The 26,370-nt window shown below is 39.5% G+C and overlaps 1 protein-coding gene and 1 long non-coding RNA gene across 2 annotated transcripts; both read left to right on the plus strand.

Annotated features, from left to right (window-relative positions):
* Positions 1-3,633: 3,633 nt before the first annotated feature.
* LOC117495870 (CD209 antigen-like protein C) lies at positions 3,634-6,589 on the plus strand. Its single transcript, XM_034147452.1, has 7 exons — positions 3,634-3,825; positions 4,296-4,431; positions 4,505-4,594; positions 4,802-4,909; positions 5,641-5,783; positions 6,002-6,105; positions 6,351-6,589. The coding sequence occupies exons 2-7, from the start codon at positions 4,362-4,364 to the stop codon at positions 6,484-6,486; spliced, it is 651 nt and encodes a 216-aa protein (XP_034003343.1). The 5' UTR covers positions 3,634-3,825; positions 4,296-4,361; the 3' UTR covers positions 6,487-6,589.
* A 3,413-nt stretch (positions 6,590-10,002) lies between these two features.
* LOC117495876 lies at positions 10,003-11,690 on the plus strand. Its single transcript, XR_004557218.1, has 4 exons — positions 10,003-10,060; positions 11,096-11,242; positions 11,332-11,365; positions 11,653-11,690. It is a non-coding gene; the product is annotated as an uncharacterized LOC117495876 (long non-coding RNA).
* The last annotated feature ends 14,680 nt before the right edge of the window (positions 11,691-26,370 follow it).

A 26,370-nucleotide genomic window follows, 5' to 3' on the forward strand; every position in this document is an offset into this window, starting at 1 on the left:
GGCTTCCACAGATGACATTTTTTTATGGATTTTTTGTCAAAGCACTTAAGATATTCATTGCTATCGGGACGTTAAGAGCATTCCATGGAATATAACAAAAAGTGTATCTCGAGCCGGTTTCTCAAACTTACCTACCCCACCTTTAATTGTTTGTCCTAAATATAGCAATATATGCTTTTGAAATGTAACATGTCTTTGAATAAATAAGTTTATATTGTGTATCAAGTTTATATTGTGTCACCTTTAGCTTGAAAATACATAGATGTGTTTTTTTTATCTATAGAATAAATAAATAGACAGACAGACACTTTATCGATCCCAAATTGGGAAATTATTTTACAGCAGCAGTGTGTTCAGGTATTAAAATATTTAAAGTTGGAATGAAGTATAAACTACACAACACAAGTATAATGCACAGCAATCCATAAGATAAGTCCGATATTTTCATGAAAACTCCCCAGGAGGCACCAACACTAACATGGCCGAGTTGACTCGAGTTTGCTGCATGAGTTGCACTGTATGATCTGTGGTGTAGTGGGCTGTCACTCAAAAACTGAGTAGCCAATGGGGACGCACCCCTGAAAGTCCCGCCTACCTGGGACGTGTCAGAATCGCAAACAAAAAATGAGGGAGCGCAAACGAGAGAGCTGCAGCGAGAGCAAAAGTCTGATCATTGAGAAAGAAGCAAAGAGAACTGCAAACAAAAATACATGTTAAAACAAAGAAAAAATACTTATAGTTTACATGATTACACAAATGATTTGTTTGCAACTTATAGTTTTATTTTTTTAATTACATTTATTTTGCTTTTTTTTCTCTAAAACTCTTAGTTTTGCTTGATTCTGAGAAAGTGTTCCTTTATCTTTATGAAACAAAACTAATCCCATAGTTTGTAGCTTTGCTGTCTGTTTACATTTCATTATTGGTAGTATGCTAAAGTGATTCTAATACGGATAGAGCCTAAATGTATTTGTTATTTTTGTGTCTTTATAGCTTACGTTGATATTGGAGATTTCAATAAATTCATATCATCAGTCAAGTCTTCAACCATTATTCGGAGGGAAATGCCCCCTGGAAAAATATGGCCCACCCTATTTTATACAGGCCCGCCCTAAAGTACATTTCTGCCTACGCTACTGATTCACACTTGTATTTCCGGATCCACACCTGTGTTTTTCAATGCACACACAAATGTGTTCCTTTTCATATACATTATATATGTATTTTTGATCCACACATATTTGTTTTCCGTTTAAAACCGGTGCAAACACAACCCGCTTTCTGTGCATGGATCGCTGTGCATTCATGTGTGGATTTTTTGAGACTCCCCTGACGGTCACCCGATTCGTCCATCTCAGGACACCTCCACTCTCAGTACATTGTCACTTTCCGAACAGGAAATGCACGCAAATACAATCTTTTATATTATTAAGGTACAGCGCCACTTTCCGAACCATGCTTGTGTACACAAAAACGGCAGGCAAAACCGTTTTAAATGTGTGTTTCCTGTATGGCGAATAGAGCTGCTTTATTTATGTCTGTATGAATTTGTTGTGAGTGTGGAGGGAGCAGCTACAGGTTAGCTCAGCCTAATCGATTAGTGGCCTGTACTACGAAGCCAGTTCAACAGACCCTGGATATCTCTGAGTTATCTGGCTTAACTAACCCTAACAAGCCGTCCTACGACGCTGGTTATCAACTCACTAAATCAACCCAGGGTTTCTCTGTCCGGCCGAGAGTGCGTTCACATGAAAGGGGCGGGGTTAGCAACATTTGACCAATCACAAACAGGGACAAGCGTACTGACAGCGCAGAGGCATACTTCATGAATGAAAAGTAAACTATAATATTAGAGAAATATGAAGAAGTTAAACTTTAAACATCCATTACTTAAACACTTAATCCAGGGGCGGACTGGCCATCTGTGTGTTCTGGAGAATCACAGAACGGCCGGTCGTCAGCGGGCCGCTGTCGGCCGGTGTTGTGTCAAATGATGCACCCCCGTCGTGAAACGCACCTCCTGGCCTGCCGCAAAAAGCACCCCCCCAAAAAAGATGCTTCTATTAATCCCACCCTCAAGCACTTGATGTAAAAATAAACAATACATTGTAAAGCACAAGTGCAAGCACAAGTATTCAGACAGGACGTCACAATTAAATAAAAACATATATTAAATACAAAATTAACTGAAAAATAAGTGACGAATGAATGCAAAATCCAGGATACGACAACCCAACCATTAAAAATAGAATAGAATAGCGGACTATACGTTCAAATTGTAATCCCTGTAATTTTTGCTGTATGATGTCCTTTTGTTGTTCTGTTGTTTATGTTTTCATGTCTTCATGTGGAACCTACTGCTGCAGGTCTCCCTTGAAAAAGAGATCAATGATCTCAATGGGATTTCACCTGGATAAATAAAGGTTTTGAATTTGAATTTGAAATGCGCGTTCCCGTGTCAAGGGGTGAATTTCACGACGGGGGTGCATAATTTGACACAACACCGGCACCGCCCTTTATTTTAGGGCACGTGTGCACGGCCAGATAAGGCTTGAGAAGCTGACTCAGATGAATGAGACGAGTAAACACAGCTGACAGCAGCCGTGAAACTCGAGCGATTATTCGCATCGCGTCCGTCGTGAACGCACCATTATTACAAGCATTATATAATTACAAAATAAAATCGCCACTCTCAGTACAGCGCCACTTTCCGAACAGGAAATGCACGCAAATACAATATTTTATATTATTATTATTATTATTATTATTATTATTAATAATATATATATAAATAAAGACATCTTGTATTTTAGTTACACCCGCTATTGATTAATTCTGTCAACATTGGACCTTGACACCGTCCACATAGCTATTGTGAAATATTATAATAGAAAACATTAAGCCTCTTTGATTTAATAATCGGAGCTGAATCCTCTCTGCCATCTCATATAACACACACTTCCTTATTTATCTTTGAATAATAATAACATAAAAATAAAGACGACTACACTACGGTGCTTCGGTCCTGAGAGTAGCGCCTGCAGGCAGGCTCCATGGACCTGTCAGCATGGACAGCGCAAAAAGCGTATATGAAGTGCTACGTCACGAACGCAAGAAATCATACCCTCGTGGGGGCGCACTCATGTGATTGGCTTAGAATGGGGAGGCTGTGGCGCAGTGCACTAGTGCGTTAGTGTTCGGAACAGGTTCAAACCCCGCTGCACTCAGCCTGTCGTTTTGTCCCTGGGCAAGACACTTCACCCCAAATTGCTCCTGTGGGGATTGTCCACAGTATTGAGTATGTAAGTCGCTTTGGATAAAAGCGTCAAACAAGTAACATGTCATGTAATGGAGGAGACATCTGATTGGCTATAGATAGAACAAATTACAAGTACGAATCGGGTCACCGTCAAGGGAGTCTCAAAAAACCCACACACGAATGCACAGCGATCCATGCACAGAAAGCGGGTTGTGTTTGCAGGTGCAGCAGTTTTAAACGGAAAACAAATATGTGTGGATCAAAAATACATATGTAAAACTTTTTTCTGTATTTGGATTTTATTTACATGTATATCAAACGGAACACATGCTACACAACCCTCTGAACAACACAACCCTCTGATGCGTGTGTTGGTAGCTTGGCACGCTACTTCCCTGGAACCGTTGCTGCTTCCAGTGTTTCCTCCTGAAGTCTTTGATCACTACCCAGTCGCCGGGCTTGAAGTGGTGTTGTGGCGCATCAGCTGGCGTCTGCAGTACGGCTTTCACCTGAGAGTAGATAGCTGAGAGGGAGACTGAAAGACTTATACAGTAGTTCAACAAAAGGTAACTTAAATTGTCTCAACTTTCAGAAACTAACATTACATTAACAGAATAATATTCTTTAAATCTGCGCCAGTTCGTCTTGTGCCTTGGGCCATCAAGAGAGCCAGCTTTTCACGGCAAAAAATATTTGTAGCTGCTTTCACTATGATGACATGCTATTCTCTTTTTATTAACCAGTAAAATAGATCTTTACAGGATCAGAATATTTTGAATATTATTAATCTTTATGGCTTTGTAAGATTATATGTCTCTATTTAACACAATGGACATGATTATCACACTTGTTTCAGTCTTAAATCTGTATTGTCACTGTGCTTTTTAATATGGTCATATCAATAAAGTTAGTATTTCCTGATATTCTTCTTTTTGTTTTATATATAAAATGATGTGTGACTTCCTCAAATGATGTGTGACTTCCTCAAAAATATAAAGCATTTAGAAATTCAAACCAGCAACCACACTTTCCCCAGTCACATACTTCAGGATACTTGCTGCAGAGCTGACCTTCTAGGAAAGAGTTGGCATTCCCATGAGCAATGGAGACAATCTATGACAATGCTGTTGATGTCAAAACCCTAAGCTCAAGATCATCAACAATACAAGAAGGTAAGAGTGTCTGTTAGAGTGCACTGTGGATTTTGGATTTACTGTATTACTCCCTGGTCTTCTCTGTGTTCAGGTCCCAGGAGACTTCTCAGAGCGTCTGTTCTCGGTCTGGGGCTGCTGAGTGTTTTCCTGCTGGCTGGACTGATCGGCCTCGCTGTCCACTGTGAGTCTTTCTTTTAATACGTTTAATAATGTCATTTTGAACGTGTGATTTTAAGGAGCAATATTCTGCTCTGAAAGATGCACATTTGACCAAAACATCTATAGTTTTTCTACTTTTCTCTTAAGGCCAAATTAGGAAAACATTGACTTTGGTTTGTGTCAGTATGATTGCATCAGGTAATTTAAGAAACATCTATTTTCATTCCAGACCATAACTCAGTAGGTGGTGCAGCTGCAGACCTGTCCTCAGTGACTGAAGAGAGAGACACACTGAAGGTCAGCCTCACTGAAAAGACCAGAGAGGTGGAGTGTTTGAGTGAGTGCTTCATGTGGGGGTTTGCATAGGGCTCGGTATGTGTGTGTAAGATATCAATTATCATAATATGTTTTACAAAATACCTCAATATTGATATTCTAAGGCTGATCCTTTCATAAAATAGTTACACAATGACACTTTTCATTAATGATAATCAAGAATTAGTTTGTAATGACTTAGTTGTGAGTGATTTAATTTATAGTTTGTTTTATTTTTCTTCACCCACCATATTTATATTTCTCTGTAAACTATGCTTATGGCCAGTTTCCTTGTCTAAATTACTTTTAATATAAGCAATAGGAAGAAGAACTTAGTGGTAGTTTGTTCCAGATATTTGCAGCATAATAATAATAATAATAATAATAATAATAATAATAATAATAATAATAATAATAATAATAATAATAATAATAATAATTTCCAGTCGGTCTAGTAACTAACACAGAGATTTTGCCACTGTCTGTGTTTAAGTGGATGTCTTTGAAGACTTTAATAAGATCAGTCTCAGTGCTGTGGTGCCTGTCTAGATCACATCGAAAGAGTTATTTAAATCCCAAAAAAAGAGAAGTAGATGTTTTGCAATGAAATGTGTGATCTCTTTTGATCCCACTAAAAATGCTTAATAAATATGTGTTTTCATTATTATTACAAAAGTGACATATAATGCACTCAAGAGTTCCATATTTCAGCAGTTAAAGCAGTAAATCTACAAGATCTTAAAACTTTTACAGAGAAAATGTGTCCTGAAGGATGGAGGAAGTTTGGTTGTTCCTGTTATCTCCTCTCTACTGAGACAGATACTTGGGAACAAAGCAGACAGCACTGCACAGCCGGAGGAGCAGATCTGGTGATCGTAGACAGTGAGGAAGAACAGGTAATGTGTGCTGCTTTAACACTTGTGATTGTATAACCCCCTGCTTTTATCAATCAATAATGTTTTTATTGTACATATACTAGCAAATGTGTCTATCAGGTATAATGATTACATCACAACAATGGTGTTGATTACATATTTCTGAGCTAGTAAAAAGGGAAAAGTTATCTGAATGTTGATGTCCATCCCAGTAAACTGCATTTTTAATATGTGAACAGGAATTCATCACTAGCATGATCAAGGAACAAACTTGGATTGGTTTGAGTGACAGAGAAGAGGAGGGGACCTGGACATGGGTGGATGGATCTCCACTGACTCTGACGTAAGGCTTTACTTTGGTTTTAAATACAGACGCTGGTTTATGTTGTGACCTTTCTAAATGTTTCACATGTTTCTGTAATGGGAGTTAATACAACACACAGGATGCATTTAAACGTAGGGTGTCTGCCCCTTTCACCAGAAGATTCATTTAGGTGTTAAGAAAAGAACATGGCTGTATTACTTATAGTTATTTGTATTTGATGTCCAATATTTTAATTCATCTTCTTTTCCTGTAATACCTGTTAGGCTTTGGAGCCCAGCACAGCCTGATAATTTTGACGAAGAGGACTGTGCAGAAATACGGAGTATTGTTCACTCCCAAAGCTGGAACGACAAGCCCTGTAAGATCGATCTGCATTGGATCTGTGAGAAAGAAGCTTAACATTGGTGTCTGTTTGGATACCAAACATGCAATCATGCTTTTACAATTTATTTTAAATTGAGTTATTTAAAACTATTCAAAATGCCTCATTTCATGAATAAGAATTGCGTTTCATGACTCGATAAATCACAATTATTTTTTTCTGATAATATATATATAATATCAGCAATAAATAAATAGTAATTTAATTTGTTTTTGCCAAACTTTTATTTGCCTCAATTAAATTAGTATTTGTATTAATCCTTTTACATATCAACATAAAAACAGCTTCTTAAAAACATCTGCTGATAAGCCCACAGTTCCTGAAAGCTATAATATTGAAGGTGCCTTATTGAGCAGAATATGATAAAAATAAGAAGAATAAAAACTGTCAAACATTATTGAATAAATCAGAAATATACAACAATACTAGTCTCAGCATTGGTCTAACTTGTTCAAATATGTAAAATAGCCTGTGTGTTTATACAGTATGTTTCCTAACAATGAGCTCTTGTGGCCATGTGACTACAAATCTATTGCAGGTATTTAACATTCATAGATACCAGCCACTTTGTACATACTGTAAGAACTAGTGCTGTCAATGAATACAAAAATGTATGTATGTTTATCACAATAATAATCTGGGAATTTAACTGCAGGATTTGCTCATGATTCATTAAAAAAGTAAACTGCCTTTTAGGATCAATACATTTAGAATATTATTATATTATTATTAACCAGTAAAATAGATCTTTACAGGAATATTTTGAATATTATTAATCTTTGTGGCTTTGTAAGATGATATGTCTCTATTTAACACAATGGACTTGATTATCTCACTTGTTTCAGTCTTAAATCTGTATTATCAATGTGCTTTGGCAATAGTGTGTTTTAAATGTGGTTATGTCAATAAAGCTTATTTGAATTTGTCTTGACTCTCAGCGTGAGAAAAAAACAAACATTTCCTTATATCTTTGAGATAGATGTATAGATAATTATCTGGTACAGTTGCTAGGACTACCTTTAGCACTTAAGAGGTGTGACGTATTGATGGTGTTTTGTTTTATCCTTTACGCTATTGCCATTTTCCCAGACATTAGACATCATATTTCAAACTATCTAGATGAAAATATTTGATAGGGCTGTTTTTAAGACCTTGCAGCTCTGGGTCTTAGCAGACCCTAGGATCCATGCTCAGTTCCATGCATTGAAAACATTGGACAGCTACCTTAGGTGCTTGGTAACACAAATGGAAGTCGCACTCTTTTTTCTCTTTTTCTGTTGTCACATGTGTTATCCTTATTTTCAGTTTACTTGTACAGGGTTGAGTATGGATACACTGTTGGAAAATACAAGAAAGGTGGTACAAATTATGTACAGAGGTTTAGAAGCTCTAAAATGTGCATTTTTGAGAAGTGATTGGAGAACTATGTGTAAAGGAGAGTTGTTACAACACAGAAAACACCAGAATTTAAACTATGAACATTAATATAATTTCACTAATAGTTAATGGCCTAAACAACCCAATTAAAAAAGTGCTTACACAACTGAAACATCAAGGTGGAGATATTGTATTTATGCAAGAAACACATCATCAACAGTACTGTGTGTGTGTGTGTGTGTGTGTGTGTGTGTGTGTGTGTGTGTGTGTGTGTGTGTGATTTTAAATGCGTTTGAATGCGTTTATTATATTCGATATTCCTGCCCCTATTTACTTGTTTTGAACACCACCAAGTTTTTACCAAGTTGTCATAAAAAGTCTGAATTCTGACTTCAATCTCAGAGTTATAAGATTCTAACCCCTAGATTCCACCGGGTCCGTCTGTGCCGCGTTACGGCTGCGCCGCGGTTTTGGTCCGGCCTCCTCCGGCGTCATACCCTACCAGGCGCGTTTCAGAAGCATTTCAGAAGCGGAGCGTCTTGCCTGCCGGCTCGCAGTTTTTGTTGATTTGGGCATATTTCCTGGACAGGCTACTTTGTACAGACAAAGTTAATAATAACTGTAATATTCCAGTTATAAACAACATGAATCAAAGATGTGTTGCTGTATTTTAGTGGAAAAAAATGCATTCATCATCATAATTATTCTATATATATAATTTACACAGTGCTAAACCGGAGGAGAACGCTGGCATTTCTCCTCCTACTTGAAAGACTACGGAGGGATAGGGTCTGCAAAATTAGTTTGTGTGTGTGTATATATATATAAATGCTATATATGCTGTGTACGTTCCACTTCCTGCCTGCCCGACCTTACGTTACGGCTGCGCCGCGACAAAAATAGTATTCGTTCCTAATTTTAGAGGAGCCCTGCGCCGAGCCGCTTCTGGGACGCTTCTGGGACGCTTCTGAGCCGTAACGCGCCGCGTGTGGTGGAATAGCACCCATTAGGTGCGTTCACACCGGAGTACTTTGGTGTACTTTTCCCACAATAGTTCATCAGAACTACGATATATTTGCGTTCACACCAAAAAGCCCCAGGAACTAAAGTAGCTCAACTTAGTTCGCGAGACTCGCTTTTCAGTCCCTGCCACAGAGCAGGGTCTTTCGTGAGAGAAAGTAGTTCGTACGTCTGATTGGCTGTGCGGAATGCAAACCACGCCCGTTTGACTCAGAATTTTTTGTTGTAAGCGGCCATTGTATTTCCTCGCTTCGCAGCACACACGAAGAGATTCCTTTTGTGAAAGCAGTTATTATAGCAACACTAAATAAATCAATTGGAGCGGTGGAGTGATGAGGATGAGGATGTGTCTGCGCTTCTGGCGATTGACTCGGAGGACGCGAAGCGCCACATTCAGAAGCTTCTACTGAATGCAGTTTCTGTGGATCTGCAAAGTTAGCAGACCTGGCAAAGTCATGTCGGGACGACTACCAAGGTAAAATAAAATACATGCACTGCACTGTTTTAATCTGCACAATACTGGTCTTAGATGTACTTTTATTTGCTCAGTAGATCGAGCTAGCCATGGTAGAACTTGCTAACGTTAGGTCCAAGCTGGCTAATAACATCTAGCTAGCTAGCTATTCTCATCCATGCCCGCTATGAACACGTTTTGACTTGTGAATAAGTGCAATGTTCTGTAATTTGCTTCACTAACTCATGGCACTAATCGTGTGTTTCAGGCGAGGTGTTTCTCTCAGGATTAGAAACTAGTTTTCCCCTCCGGGATAAAAAACGATAATATAACGTTAGCAATTAGCATGCTAGCTGGACCTCTGTGGCTACTGAGGTAAACAATAGATTGTAGTTGCTCTAATTTCAAGTAATTTGCAACATTCATTCTACATGTTAATGGTAAAAGCTTAAACAGTTGATTACCTGCATGCCACAAAGACTGATGTTCTAATATTTTTGCACATTTAAGTAGAAATGTAATTGAAATTCTATTTACTGCCTAAAACATTGTTCCTTGTATTATCCTAAATAGTTTGACCTTGTTTCCTCAGAAGGCTTCTCAGACTACATGGAGGATCCCTCAGAGAAATACAGTTTCCACGTTCAGTTCCCCCCCGCTGAGAGTAGGCAGCTCCACACCCTGTGCCCGGTCCATCCTGACCGCTGCTGCCATACTGCAGCAAACAGGAGGGAACGGAGGTGAAAACACACTTTATACATTTAGATATGTGGAGCACAAAGAAAAGCATTGCTAAAAAACATTTAGCAGCTAAACTGTGGATAACAAGTAAACCACATTGGTTTGTTATTCAATATTCAAAAGCTTTTTGAATCATTACATGTCACTTGTTAGACGCTTTTATCCAAAGCTTACATACTCAATACTGTGGGCAATCCCCACAGGAGCACTTTGGGGTGAAGTGTCTCAGGGACACAACGACATGCTGACTGCAGTGGGGTTTGAACCTGTGCTCCCCTGATCCGAACACCAATGCACTTACCCACTGCGCCACACACCTCCATCCTTTACTCAAGTAGAAGTACAGATACTCGTGTTTGAAATACTCTGGTAAAACTTCTTAAGTAAAAGTAAAGAGGGCTTTGAAATGTACTTAAGTAAAAAGTACCCATAACTACCAGCTGTTTTAAAGAGTACCTGACCTCCCTTTATATTAATAGAACAATAATGTCATTGTTAGCTAATGAATGTTTCCATGCTGAACAACGGCAACATGACAACGTTTTCATTGGTCCCTCTTCTTTAGAGAAGACCAGGAAATGATGGATACACGGATCGTGTTCAAATCAATAGGCACGCAATGACTCTAAATAATAATGATCACGCCACCAAACACACATTCAAACTAAAGTAACCAGCCTGTTTGGAAAATGTAAGAAGTAGAAAGTACAGGTATTTGGGTTCAACATGTAAGAAGTAGAAAGTACAGGTATTAGTGTTCAACATGTAAGAAGTAGAAAGTACAGGTATTTGTGTTCAAAATGTAAGAAGTAGAAAGTACAGGTATTTGGGTTCAACATGTAAGAAGTAGAAAGTACAGGTATTTGTGTTCAAAATGTAAGAAGTAGAAAGTACAGGTATTTGTGTTCAAAATGTAAGAAGTAGAAGTAAAAAGTGATCAGAAAAATAAGTAGTGGAATGTACTTAAGTACAGTAACGAGGTATTTGTACTCCGCTACTTCCTACCTCTGACCAACGTGTATCTCTATATTCAGAGCACCCAGTATAAGACGGTGGAGCGGGTGGTGCAGACTCTGAAGAACCTGTGCTGTGCTCTGGACGAGACGGAGACCCAGGCCATCACTGAGGCCGTCAAAAGGCTGAAACACTCCGTCAACTTACCCCAGACACGCTCCCCCAAGGTGGGCTAACACTCTGCTTCACACGTTTATACAGAGCGTTGTTTACATGTTAGGAAGTGTTTGTAAGATCAACTTGTTTTGCTTTGCAGATGGGGTCCACATCGTCTGGTCAATCGTCAAATGGTACGTACACACAGTCACACTCCACCTCCACTTATTTAATTTAAATGTGATTGTTGCAGCTTATCATGTCAATGTGGTGCAAAGATGCATTACAGACAGAAATAACTTTTAAATAAAGTCACTGTCAAGTGTCTAAGGCTATTTAAAGACTATGTGGCTTATTCTATTACGGTATGAATCATTCAAAGCTTCATAGCATCATTAATGCTTGCATTAAAATTGTAAAACGTTTAATTTGTATCTATTTGCGATTAAACTGATCTTGTATCTTGCATATTTCACCTTAGGAAAGTGGGCACGCGATGACAGCTTCCTTGACACCATCATGGCGATGGCCCGCCGTGCCATGGTCAGCAAGGAGAATGAGGACCTGCGTGCCAAGGAGATGCACGACGAACGGCTGCTGCATTCACACAAGGCCCAGGAATCTAGGTGGAGCAACAAAATACCTTTCTGGCTGGGCTTCTGGCAGTGCTAAGCGAGCTGATTAAATCCAACAGGCCTTCAATACAAAAATTAAGAAAAACTTGTCGTTGATAAACTGTACAATGACTTGTTGGGAGGCGTGTGATGCAGTGGTCTGGTGCGTTGGTGTTCGGATCAGGGGAGCACAGGTTCAAACCCCACTGCAGTCAGCATGTCGTTGTGTCCCTGGGCAAGACACTTCACCCCAAATTGCCTACACCTGGGACAGTTAATTTTGTATTATTGTGATTATATATATATATATATATTGCCACTGTTATTATATTGTTTTGATACTACTGACACTTATTGATCTGCTTCTGATAAATAAAAGAGAACCTACATGCACGGCACTAGCATCATGACTGTCTTTGTTTAAACCAGCAGCAGTGCAGCGGTACACAGACTAACCTGTGTGTGTGTGTGTGTGTAACGTAGTTCTTCAGATGTGTATGCTTAACATGTATGTATTTATCACAGTAAAGATGGTATACAAAAGCTTTTTAAAGAGCTTTCAACCTCATCCCATTGTCTTTAACACACATTTAACATAATAATATACTTATAATAATATACAAATATACAGTACGAGTACTGTTTTGATACTGACATTTAATCTTTGCACAAAGGTGTGTCTGCACTATTGTAATTGTGTCTGTTGACTGTGGTAAATAAAAGAGAGAACCAAATGCACAGTACAAAAGATCAGCTTTATTGTCAATTTACAATTTCCATGCTGTTCAGATGCCTCAAGGGCTGTGCGCGTGTCTTGCCCCGTGGCGATTTGTTTAGGTTGCGTCTCCCCAATGGTTGCTTCCAGGCGAATACAGAGGAGTTGAAAAGATCCACTTTGATCCACTGCACACCAGGCCGAGGTTCTATTGTTCACCCAGAGAGAGCGCGGGACACGACGCGTTCCGTAGTATTCGCATATCTGGAATACATACAAAGACACAAATTAGCCCTACATAACTCCATAAATCCTACATTAGATAGTATTAATGTGATTTAATGAACGTACCATTGCTGTTCTTTGGGCGTGATAACGGTCATCATCCTCAGCTATCGAAACATGTCCATAGCGTGTGCTTTTCGTGGTCCAATCCTTTTGTTAAGGCTTCTTAACCGCCTTCGCCTCCGACTCAGCATTTCTATTGCATTTGAATGGTCGATCTGTATTTTTATTTGTGGCTGAGTTATTGGCTTAAATAACTCCGTTACGACATCAACTCCATACCGTGTCTGAGGTCGGAAGGTAAACAGAAGCATACAGCGGAAGCGGAAGCTTTTCTTCTTCTTCTCTCGGTTTTTTGGCGGATTGCAACTTTAAGGTGCATACCGCCACCTACTGTACTCGCCGTGAAGTTGTTTGCAGCCTGCCAGGAAAATCTAAGCAGAAGAAGAAGAAGTGACGTCAGCGGCTCATTTGCCTAATCCACCCCCAGGAACTCATTTTGGTGTGAACGCGATCTGCTTTAGTTCGTCAGAACTAAAAGAACTCTCATGAACTAAAGTTCTCAGGAACTACTGTGGGAAAAGTACTTGGTGTGAACGCGCCTATTGACTAGAGTGGCCGTGATCGCCGTGAGCACTGCGGCGCAGCCGTAACGCGCCCGTAACGTGCTCGTAGCGCGCCCGTAACGCGCCGCAGACGGACCCGGTGGAATCTAGGGGTAAGGGTCATCTAATTAACACCAGATGTAACATATTCAATCAATACGTATGGTTTTGATCATAAACAGCTGAAAACATTTGTCTTTCTCACGCAACATTCTTCATTTATTTTGAGGTACATATGTAAACCACAGATATTTGGGGTAATAGCTAAAGTTCTTCTTCAACAGATACTGATGTGTTGGTTTACCAAGTCAAATGCATGGATTGGTTTGAGTGACAGAGAGGAAGCGACCTGGAAATGGGTGGATGGATCTCCACCATAGACTGTATATATAAATGGACGTAGGGTCCGTGACGTCACCCATAGGATTCTGCAGAGTTGCCGAGAAGCCCTTAGTAGGCGGAGTCGGCCACTAACGGCTCGACAGTGGCGTCAGAGTTCCACTCCCGCCTGCTCCAAATAAGGGCAAAGAGGCGGAGCCGAGGCGGGACCTGCTGCCTCCGAGCTGGAAGTAACAGAGCTAGCTCAAGCTACCAAGCTAAGCTAACATGCTCCCCATCTGCACACTGCCGTCGCATTGTACATTTCTAAGGTAAGCGGACATGAGACTATTCAGCAAAACTATAAATAATAATCTAAATTGAGTTTTTAGCATAATACTTCAGAATCTTTAGACAAACAATTCAAAAGACAAAATGTATTTAAAGACCAATCTTTATTTGAAGGTGCCTCTTAACCTGAGATATTAGTTATACAGTAATAGTATTGACAATCTAAAAAAACTGAGCAACTCAACGGTTCACTTTTATATTACTTATTGTCTAAAGCATTTATTATTTTCATTTTTCCCCTCTCATATTCAGTGTGGATGGATTGAGACAGCGTGGTGTCCAGAGAGCTGCAGAGACTTCAGCGAGAAACCTCCGTGTGATGGACGTCCTGTCTGTTGGTTTGGAGAGGACTGAGGGTCTTTCCTCTGTGAGGAGGATCAGACCTGATGGAGGAGCCCATGCATAGCTGATACCACCTGCACAGGCCTTGTCTGTCACTTTATTTGACTAAATGTGTTTACTTATACATTTAATAGGTTTACACCTTCTGTCCATATGTGCTTTTTATTTAAAACATGTTTGATTAACTTTTGGTTCACATTTCAATAAATTGAATTTGTATTTGCACTCCTTTTGTCCATTATTCTTACTGAAAATGTTAGATTACACATTCACATCTGACTGAAGATTGGCCCCATTTACATGTTGTGAAGCTCATAAAGTGAGGCAAATAGAAATAATCAGCTGATGGAGTGTAGATGTGGATATAACCAATATATTTCTTGATTCTTTGTACAGTATGAAAAAAGAGTATTTGTACCTGTGCTGAAGTTCACTGCTGTGAGGAGTCCAGTTCTGTCTCTCACTCTCTGGTCCAGCCTGTCTGCATCACCTGCACACTTTAAACAAACAGATATATATGTAAAGTACCATGTGTACAAACAATATAACTGATTATCTTCTGTTGAACATGTTGGATTGTGTATTTTCCGAGTCAGGGTCCTTTTTATTTTACTGTAACTTTGGAAGTTGTGTTACCAATGCTTACTGTTTATTTGATACCAATTTGGTAATGCAATTAATAAAAACAACAAGGTTTGGGTTTGTTCTTCAGATGACTGTGATGTTAACGTGTAAGCTCAATAATGAACTCCAGCTCAACCAACCATATTGTAATATCTAAGTAATCATCTTGAAATATGACATTAATAATTGTAATATACACACATCTTATTGTGAGGTTGATTTCACATACACTACTTCGACGTTAGCTTGTCTACATACTCGAGCATAGCCAATTTAAATTAACCTTAGCGATGCATACAGTTCCTACCTACATAATAACATATCTCTCTAAGTTACAAGGATGACCTTATTTTACCAACATCAAACAGAAGCCTTTTGTTCTCCAGTATTATCCCACTTAACGCTTAACACTTGTCTATTTTGTTTTAACCTTTATATATACGGTCTATGGTTTTAAGTTAACTTGGAGGCTACGATTAGCATCGTTTGCACCGATGTAGCTACCACTCGCTTACACGCTAACCCAAGCCTTAACATTCATTACGTAGCTGATTAAAATCATAAACACATAAGTACTCGAATTTCACTTACCGCAAAACGGCATTCATGCACCGTCTGTTTTAACCGCAGAGCGAGTAACAATAGTCCGATATATAAGCATGAAGAACAAACAAACACGGCCGGGGTCAAGTTGTGTTCCCTGGATGAACTGAGCAGGCAGAGTCCCTGTAGCTTCACGGAGACGGAGCAGCTAGCAGAGAGACAAGAAGCTAACAGCAGCAGTCACTTGACAGAGCTGTCACTCAATGTGACCACGCCCTAATTTATGCAAAAACGTTAAGACCTAATATAAATAAAAGGGTCATGTTAGAAAACAATTCACTCACAGATTCATAATCATGAAGGTGGAATCTAACTATATACATAATAAAATGTATTGCAGCCAGGGCTAGTAATGTTTTTTTTCTGCTGTGAAATTGGGCATTTTAACATGGGGGTCTATGGAAATTGCTCCTTTCTGCAGTCATCGCCTATCGGCCAATATATGCACTGCAGTTTGTGGCACTTCCGTATTGGCGTCCCGGCTCTTCCCCAGAGTTTGCCGCTTGATCTCCACTGAATCTGAAGTAAGGCTTTACTTTGGTTTAAATACAGACACTGGTTTATGTTGTGAATGTTCTAACTTAATTTACACTGTGAGGGCATAAAAGTCACATGTTTCTGTAATGGGAGTCAACACAACACACAGGATGCATTTCATTAAAGTAAATGTTCAAATTTGATATAACTAGATCACGCAATGGCAACTTTTCTTTGACACGCATACCAAGATAAACACCTAAAAAAAATACTGTGGGTGTACTGAATGTGATTTGACAAGAGAAAGCTCTTGCATTTCAACCAATTGGTGTTATCAGATAAAAAAGTGACTCTACCACCTCCTATTTTTTTTCCAATGTGAATAACTCTAAATGTTGTATGTACATGATCAGCAGCAGACAGAATGCTTCAGAGGAAAGAAATTACAATAAGTGAAATGCACACAGCTGATTTGGACTCTTTCGTTATTGGCTTTATAAAGTTTCAATTGTATTTTGTTAATTTATAGTTTTTTCAAGATTCAAGATTCAAGGCTTTTATTGTCATTCCTACATAGCTACAGTGCAGTTATGACAATGAAAATATTAGGTCCCAGGCTCCTCCAACAGTGCAACACAATACAGCAGATAAAATAGTGCAAGTAAATACAATCAAATAGAATAGAAGTAGTGCCATAAGAGTCTATATACAAGTGATACATCATTTGTGAGTTGCAAACTGGTGAATATTATGGATGTTCTTAGTTCAGGTCTTTAACAGTCTTATGGTCTGTGGGATGAAACTGTCCCTGAGCAACCCTTTCTCCTAAAAATTACGTTCCCACAGAACTAAACTGCATTCTCAATTACGTTTAGCTAGAAACGTATTTTCTCCCACGTTACGTTTGTTTTGAACGTATCTTAAATACGTTTATTTTCTACATATCTTCTAGAAACATATTTTCTCCCACGTTACGTTTGTTATGAACGTTTCTCAAATACGTTTATTTTCTACATATCTTCTAGAAACATATTTTCTCCCAGGTTACGTTTGTTATGAACGTATCTCAAATACGTTTATTTTTTACATATCTTTGCCATTTATTGTCTTGCTTATAATAATGATAATAGTCATTTATAAATATCATTTTAGAGCACACATTTGAAAATCTTCATTACTGAAGGAAAAATACTTTACCTAGTGTTTGTTAACTGGGTTTTTAATGCAGTTGGCTTTTCTTAATGGTTACAATATTGCTATGAGTTATATCTGAAGCAAATTATGTTTCTGAAGATGTGTAGTCAAATCCACCCTTCAATGTAGCATAAATGTGAACTCTCATTACAGGAACAATACCGGAAACAGATGTAGGAAAGATCCTCAGCTCACTGATTGGATGTTTTAGCCGCAATGCACGTTGGGAGATGGTGTTTATGCGATGTGAAATCCGAAAACATTTAAAAATAAAATAATACTTTATTCCGAGTGTTCTTGCTTTTCTCTTTGGAAGTCATCACATAACGGCATTGTAATACACGGTTCGGCTGCATTAAATATTGCACATCTGCCGTAGTTCTTTATTTATAGAGCCCTGATGAGAAGACTTCTGGACAAACAGGAAGAAGTGCCGCCGAAACTGAATACGTGACGTGGATCATAAATATATCAACAATTACACAATATCTTACATTTATTTTCACAAAATACGTCTCCTTGCAGTATCAATAGTAATTCGGCTGACTTTTATATTTGATCCAATTGGTAGATAGGTTATATTTACACCATAACGGTGCACAGCTGATAGAAAAGGACTTTTAAAGTTTTTAAAGATATTACTGATTTTCTTTGAATATAAGAATGTAAATACTGAGTTGAGAGAATAGTCAGGGGATTTGGGTGATGGGAGACACATCTATGGAATCACAATTTCAATAGCTTACCATTAAATGACGGATATACCTTTCTGTCTGTGATGTTTTACAAATCAGATATTAATGTGTATAAGTAAAACATGAGAAATAGTATAGCAATATCCTGTAAAAACATGTAAAAACATGAATAAAACTACACATCTTCAGATGTTATACATACATAAGTGTCCTACACTAATAATACAAAGTTATTATTAGTATGCTGTGTGTACCTTGTGTGCACCGCCTAGTGGTTAAAGCACGTTATTGAATTATTTTTGTTGAATAATGTTATTTTTGTTGAATAATGTTATTTGATGAAAAAAATATTAAGAGTACATACTTTCATAGGGTGAAAGTAGAAGGTCAATTATAGAAATATAGAATATAAAAAATCAAGAAGATACTGTAAGTGATCTCTACAATAAAACAGTTTAGTGCCGGATGTATAAAGATATTAATATGAGGATGTGCAAAACAGACAAACTAATTAACCTGTTACGCACCATCCGCCCGGTACCGGGCGGATAAACGCGTCATTTGCAGGAAACAACGTCTAAGGAATCTTAATATTTAATAAAACTATGAATGTTTTATATCCATGTAACATGTAAGAAACTCAGCTAACTGATCTTTTTAAAAAAAAAATCCCAAAAAAACCCACAATGCTAGCACTCAGCCTCTGAATTAGCCACGAGCGAAAAAATGTAACCTAAAACGGCACTTAAACTCACAATAACTCCCTTATGACTTATCCTAGATGCACAGCCAACCACTCGTTTTTGGTGTCCTGGAGACACTGAATCTAGTGGTGCCCACCTCAACACTCATTGATAAACATTTGCGACGCTATAAACGAAAGCGTACATCATAACATGTGGAGCTACCCTGCTGAAAAAAACAGCTAAGACCAACAAGGCTTGAGCCAGTCAATATTAGGCTGGATTAGTTTGCTGGTTAAGAGGGGTTTTGGACACTTTAGCTGGTCAGGATAGCTGGTTTGGTCACAGTGGTCTAGCTGGTTACCATTAGCTGGTCGGGATAGCTGGTTTAGCTGGTAAAAGCTGGTGGTCACAGTGGTCTAGCTGGTCAGGATAGCTGGTTTGGTCACAGTGGTCTAGCTGGTCACCATTAGCTGGTCGGGATAACTGGTTTAGCTGGTAAAAGCTGGTGGTCACAGTGGTCTAGCTGGTCACCATTAGCTGGTCGGGATAGCTGGTTTAGCTGGTAAAAGCTGGTGGTCACAGTGGTCTAGTAGCTGGTCACCATTAGCTGGTCAGGATAGCTGGTTTAGCTGGTAAAAGCTGGTGGTCACAGTGTTCTAGCTGGTCACCATTAGCTGGTCAGACTTGTATGATCTTGAGTAGAACTTTAGCTGGGATTACTTGATGGTTAAGCTGGTCATATATGATGATGAAACACTCTCACCCAATTGCAGTAGCTCAATCTATCATTTCAGATCAGAGCACCTTACCAGAAAGGTACCAGAATGTATAGAATGTATTGTCTGTAAATAAATACTCATACATCAAATGATTAGAAGCAGGCAAATAATTTATAACACACAATGAACATTAACACAAATTTGAAAACATTTTCAAAACACCCATTACTTCATATTTTTAAGCAGTTTCCTTCAACTGTTTCTTTCCGCTTTTCACAAGGTCCTGTATTTTTTGTGAAATGTAGTAACCGGACAACTTTTCCCTCTCGGTCTTCTCCACGTTTTGTGAATTCAGCCATCCTCTGAACATTTTTTTTTTTTCTTAATTTACATTATTTAATTTCATATTCTGTTCTTGTAAATATCATTTTCTATTATATTAAATGTATATAAACTTTTTGCACTACTTTTTATTTTGTATTTTATTGTATATGTTGCATTGTTGGAGGAGCTCAGGTCAGAAGAATTGCATTGACATTTCTACACTGTAGCTGCTGAGCATATGAGAATAAAACCTTTGAATCTTGAATCCAACACTTTTTTCAGTGGAAAATCCTAAATTGTAGGCCATAATAATGCTTTATGATTACATTTCTAGTGAGAAGTGTATATTTTACTTTCAGAATCTACCTCCAGTGGATGTGTAGGATCTACACAGGGTATATGCAGGAATCCTGAAGACAAATTTAATACCTTTTAAGACCTTTTTTAAGACCCTTTCCATACATTTTAAGACCTCATCGCCACTTTGAGTTTTAACCGGTTACATTGGTGACACACTTTACCTCACATTTACTATATACAGTATTGATTGTCCTCCCTCCTTATCTTCCAACCATTTGGACGCAAACTTGCATTTCCCCATAACGATGTTGTTTAACAACCGGCGTAAACGGACCTTCGCGCGCTATCAAGCAGTGAGTGTGCGATGTCCTGTTCAGATGACGTCAAATCCAACGGGATGCCATAAATAAAACTACACAGAATCACACTACACACCTACGCAATGATTACATTCAGGCAGACTGTAGAATACAACCTCTTTGGACAATTTATATACTTATTGAAAACAAGCTACAAAATGTAATACCTTGGAAAATGCCGTTTAATACTTTTTAATAGCCTTAATTTTCGCTAAATTGATTTATCAACTTTTAATACTTTTTAAGAACCCGCGGACACCCTGCTACAGTACGATAGATATATTACTTTACACCCGGAAGTATGTATTGTCATTCTTATTGTCGATAAATTGAGGGATATACGCTATATTTTATTAACACCAGTATGTACTTTATACATCCACCTCGAGTGTTTGTCTCTGCACCGGAAATAATTTAATTTTAAAGTTCAACCGCATATTATATAGACTATATCACCTGCATAACACATGGTGCCTCTTGTCTGAACAATCTAAATACAAAGATAACTCCACTCTCCTACCACTGCTTACCTCTAATGAGCCTTGGTAGAACTAGTGTCCGAGTCATGGGGTCCAGAACTGACTGAAGACATGTGGAACAGAGTACATGCATGGTTCGATGTACAGGGAACTGGAACTTTGAACAGGTGTTTTCATCTTTTCTGCCTGAAGATTCACAATTCTTGATCAGGTGTTTGATGTGGGCTGGCATGATCCTTTCTGCAGCGATGAATAAAGAAAACAAAGAAAACATTTTTAATAATAGTAATGATGGTAACAACAATAATATTAGTATAACTATTTATAGCACTTGCACAATTGCAAAGTGATTCTCCCAACAAAAATAAAGAACAAAACAATACCAACAATAAAAAAACAAATGATTATAGGAATGTTAAGAGACAAAGAAATTATAAACATTCTGATAGGCCGACTATAAAAGGTAGACTCAATGGCTCTTGATGACATCAATGCGCAGTCCCAATAGATGCTGTTGTATAAAAATAAATAGATTTCTTCTATTTTGTGGTGGATGATTTGTTTTATTGATTGCTGATGGATGTATATATATATAGGGTTTATTGAACAGCAGTAAAGCATTAAGTTGCTAAATTAATGTACACTGAACTGTAAAACAACTTACCACTATTTAGGAAAGGCTCTGATCAGGAGGGTTGACTAGTAGGACAGCAAAGAGGTGGAGGAAGTCTATGTACAACCATTGGTAGATGTTACACCTGAAAGAAAGATAAGGAAATAAAAGAAGACAGGAGTACAAACATCCTCTTAAAGGTGGGGTAGATAAGTTTGAAAAACCGGCTCGAGATACACTTTTTGTTATATTCCATGGAATGCTCTTAACATCCCGATAGCAATGAAAATCTTAAGTGCTTTGACAAAAAATCCATAAAAGAATGTCATCTGTGGAAGCCGTGGTACTGTAAAAAGCACGACCAATCATTTTAGCCGGCCCGGCTAAAGTAACTGGATGGCCTACCTGCCTGTCAGCCTTCCATCTGTGCACAAACTTATCTCGTGCCCTCATTGGTCATGTGCGCGTTCGTGTGTGTTGGAGGAGGGGCTCTGTAAGGAAGTGGCAGATTTTTTCCGGTTCTGGATTTTCAAATTCTAGCGCACTCGAGCTGGTTTCTCCAAAATTACCTACCCCACCTTAAAGTAAAAGACCAAATCATGTCAAGCTTTAACCTGAGCCTGTTTTTTCAGTCTTTACAATGCACTGTTGGAAAATACCTTCCAAAGGCTAAATTCAAACTCAATACCATAAATAACTGGGTACCAAAGTGCTTTACCTGATAGAACACGTTCCACATGGAGCAGCAACCATCCGGCTCGGCCTTTTGCTGCATATCATCTCCTCCCTCTCCACTGTTTCCATTAGATCTCTACTGTCCAATAAAACTGAAATTCCCCAAAAAATCATATTAAAAAAGTTAAAAACAATAACTTGCTTTTGGCATTGAAATGGATTAGAATCTCACAATTTTCCTGGATGTCAGGAAGGCCTGGAAGTCATTCCCTTCAAGTCCGCAACCAGTCATAGGAGTTCAAATGCAAAGCCTGAACGATGACAAGAGCGGGAGACTTACATTTTACAATTATATTTTTAATTAATACCAGAGCAGTGTGTACATAGGCCCTGTACGACATGCAGAGAACAGATCAAATCCCCTGACAGACTCACACACTTTGGTGATATCCTCTTCCAGTGGCGGCTGGTGGAAAATATTTTAGGTGGGGCTGTGGAAATGGTGATCAAACAATACTAGGGGGCATTTTTTTTAGAAAAGACCCCCTAAATTATGACTTCTGGTGATGTTAGAGGGTGGGGGGGAAGGACAATTTGAGGCTTAAAAATATGAGAAGACTGATCAATACCTCCATAACTTCAGTGTGGTTAGCTATGAATCTTCCAAAACTTCCAAACACCTTGTCCTGGACATAGTTTCTACAGCATAAACTGTGCTAACAAGCTGAGATTCCACATATTCTAGAAATATAAGTATCATCACTGAGCGATCAGAACTCGCGACAGGGGAAGCAAATACAGACATCACACGACGTAGCTTTAGTAAGGGAATGCTCTGGTTTTTGGACAAAATTAACATGGGATCACTCCCGTCACCGGACGTACTTCGTCTCACTGGAATAGTAACGGTCATAGTGAATATAAAATCGTCCCCATGTATCCGGCCAATGACGGGAGAGTTTTGAAAGAGACAAAACACTGTTCCATACATTTAAAAACACTTCAACAATTAAACAATGTTTACCTGCCAACAAGCAGCAGTGTGCTGTCATTTCAAACATGTTACCCCACTGTTTAACACACTTTTACCTGTGTTTTGAAGACTCTTTCCTGGGTCAATGTGTGCTCCAATGTGTCCTCTTTCTCCCCCCCCTGGGTGTGTGTGAGACAAGTCAAGTGAGTCAGCCTGCCAACAAGCAGCAGTGTGCTGTCATTTCAAACATGTTACCCCACTGTTTAACACACTTTTACCTGTGTTTTGAAGACTCTTTCCTGGGTCATTGTGTGCTCTTTCACCCCCCTGGGTGTGTGTGAGACAAGTCAAGTGAGTCAGCCTGCCAACAAGCAGCAGTGTGCTGTCATTTCAAACATGTTACCCCACTGTTTAACACACTTTTACCTGTGTTTTGAAGACTCTTTCCTGGGTCATTGTGTGCTCTTTCACCCCCCTGGGTGTGTGTGAGACAAGTCAAGTGAGTCAGCCTGCCAACAAGCAGCAGTGTGCTGTCATTTCAAACATGTTACCCCACTGTTTAACACACTTTTACCTGTGTTTTGAAGACTCTTTCCTGGGTCATTGTGTGCTCTTTCACCCCCCCTGGGTGTGTGTGAGACAAGTCAAGTGAGTCAGCCTGCCAACAAGCAGCAGTGTGCTGTCATTTCAAACATGTTACCCCACTGTTTAACACACTTTTACCTGTGTTTTGAAGACTCTTTCCTGGGTCATTGTGTGCTCCAATGTGTCCTCTTTCTCCCCCCCCTGGGTGTGTGTGAGACAAGTCAAGTGAGTCAGCCTGCCAACAAGCAGCAGTGTGCTGTCATTTCAAACATGTTACCCCCACTGTTTAACACACTTTTACCTGTGTTTTGAAGACTCTTTCCTGGGTCATTGTGTGCTCCAATGTGTCCTCTTTCTCCCCCCCTGGGTGTGTGTGAGACAAGTCAAGTGAGTCAGCCTGCCAACAAGCAGCAGTGTGCTGTCATTTCAAACATGTTACCCCACTGTTTAACACACTTTTACCTGTGTTTTGAAGACTCTTTCCTGGGTCATTGTGTGCTCCAATGTGTCCTCTTTCTCCCCCCCTGGGTGTGTGTGAGACAAGTCAAGTGAGTCAGCCTGCCAACAAGCAGCAGTGTGCTGTCATTTCAAACATGTTACCCCACTGTTTAACACACTTTTACCTGTGTTTTGAAGACTCTTTCCTGGGTCATTGTGTGCTCTTTCACCCCCCTGGGTGTGTGTGAGACAAGTCAAGTGAGTCAGCCTGCCAACAAGCAGCAGTGTGCTGTCATTTCAAACATGTTACCCCACTGTTTAACACACTTTTACCTGTGTTTTGAAGACTCTTTCCTGGGTCATTGTGTGCTCCAATGTGCCCTCTTTCTCCCCCCCTGGGTGTGTGTGAGACAAGTGAAGTGAGTCAGCCTGCCAACAAGCAGCAGTGTGCTGTCATTTCAAACATGTTACCCCACTGTTTAACACACTTTTACCTGTGTTTTGAAGACTCTTTCCTGGGTCAATGTGTCCTCTTTCTCCCCCCCTGGGTGTGTGTGAGACAAGTCAAGTGAGTCAGCCTGCCAACAAGCAGCAGTGTGCTGTCATTTCAAACATGTTACCCCACTGTTTAACACACTTTTACCTGTGTTTTGAAGACTCTTTCCTGGGTCAATGTGTCCTCTTTCTCCCCCCCTGGGTGTGTGTGAGACAAGTGAAGTGAGTCAGCCTGCCAACAAGCAGCAGTGTGCTGTCATTTCAAACATGTTACCCCACTGTTTAACACACTTTTACCTGTGTTTTGAAGACTCTTTCCTGGGTCATTGTGTGCTCACCAGGGGCACGAGAATACCCTCCACAGAAGGGGTCGTGGTTCCGTGAAGAAGGCCGAATTTGGGTGCTCATAGGCAGCCTGCTGCAGAGTCATTTTCAGGCTCCTCTCCACAATTGTCCCCCTAAAATGATATAAAATCATTATTTTTGCATTTAAATGCATTTATTCTATCATTTATATGGTTCCCCAACACAATGCACATAGTCTGGAGCTCACTGGGGTCCTGCATATAATTTAATCAGGCGTTTTAACACTTTTTCCCATGAAAATGATTTTTAATCACTATCATGGGGCTATGAAAATAAAATTCCGGGTAATGCAGAGCACAAGTGCACCTTTTACTATTTAAATGTATTTGTATTATATATATTTTGGCTAGAAGGTGACCTCTCTGGGTGATTTAGTCAGTTTATGGAGCTTAGCCCACAAATCCTGGATGATCCAGGCCGAATTTGGGTGCTCATAGGCGGCCTGCCAGGCGCCCCCACCCGTGGAAAGCAAAAAAAAATTGAAGAAGACGCTTAATTATAACTTAAAATAATCAAAAATGAAGTTTTGAAAAATTGTCAAAAAAATGACAGAGTGCCAACGGGAGAAGGGGCCAGACTATTGGCGCTTCGGGCCGATTTTTCCCCTTCTCCGATGGTTGGTACAACGGAGAAGGGGAAAAAGTCCCTGGGCTTCATTTCCACTTCTCTGTCAAAAAGATTCATCCATACTTTTCAAACTACCGTCTGCACGAATTCGGAAACCCAGTTTTTGGGTGCACTCAGAAAAAAAACGGCTGTTGCAAATCATGGAAGAATGTATCCGCTCACCAAGCACTTTGAGTGGGCCTAATTTTGTGGCGCAAGGACCCCCCAGCCTGGTTCTCTCAATACTTAAAGTTTGACATGGAGGAATACCCGATTATGAGACACTATTTTGGGGCGTATTTTTTACATTTCTCTGGTTCTCCAAATAGTTTAAGTTCGACATTTTGAGCCATGGAGGAATGCGAGGGCACTTTGCAGGTGACTCTACCCGATTTTGAGGCACTATTTTGGGGCGTATTTTTACATTTCTCTGGTTCTCCAAATAGTTTAAGTTCGACATTTTGAGCCATGGAGGAATGCGAGGGCACTTTGCAGGTGACTCTACCCGATTTTGAGGCACTATTTTGGGGTATAATTTTTACATTTTGACCCCTTTGCCCGGTTATCACCAAAGTTGAGTTGGATGATTTCGACCATGGAAGAATGTCAGGGGAGTCCGCGGGGGACTCCTGCGGGGTCATGAGGCACTATTTTGGGGTACAATTTTTACATTTTGACCCCTTTTCCCGGTTCTCACCAAAGTTGAGTTGGATGATTTCGACCATGGAGGAATGTCAGGGGAGTCCGCGGGGGACTCC

This window comes from Trematomus bernacchii, unplaced genomic scaffold (assembly GCF_902827165.1).
Source record: "Trematomus bernacchii unplaced genomic scaffold, fTreBer1.1, whole genome shotgun sequence".
Classification (NCBI taxonomy): Eukaryota; Metazoa; Chordata; class Actinopteri; order Perciformes; family Nototheniidae; genus Trematomus; species Trematomus bernacchii.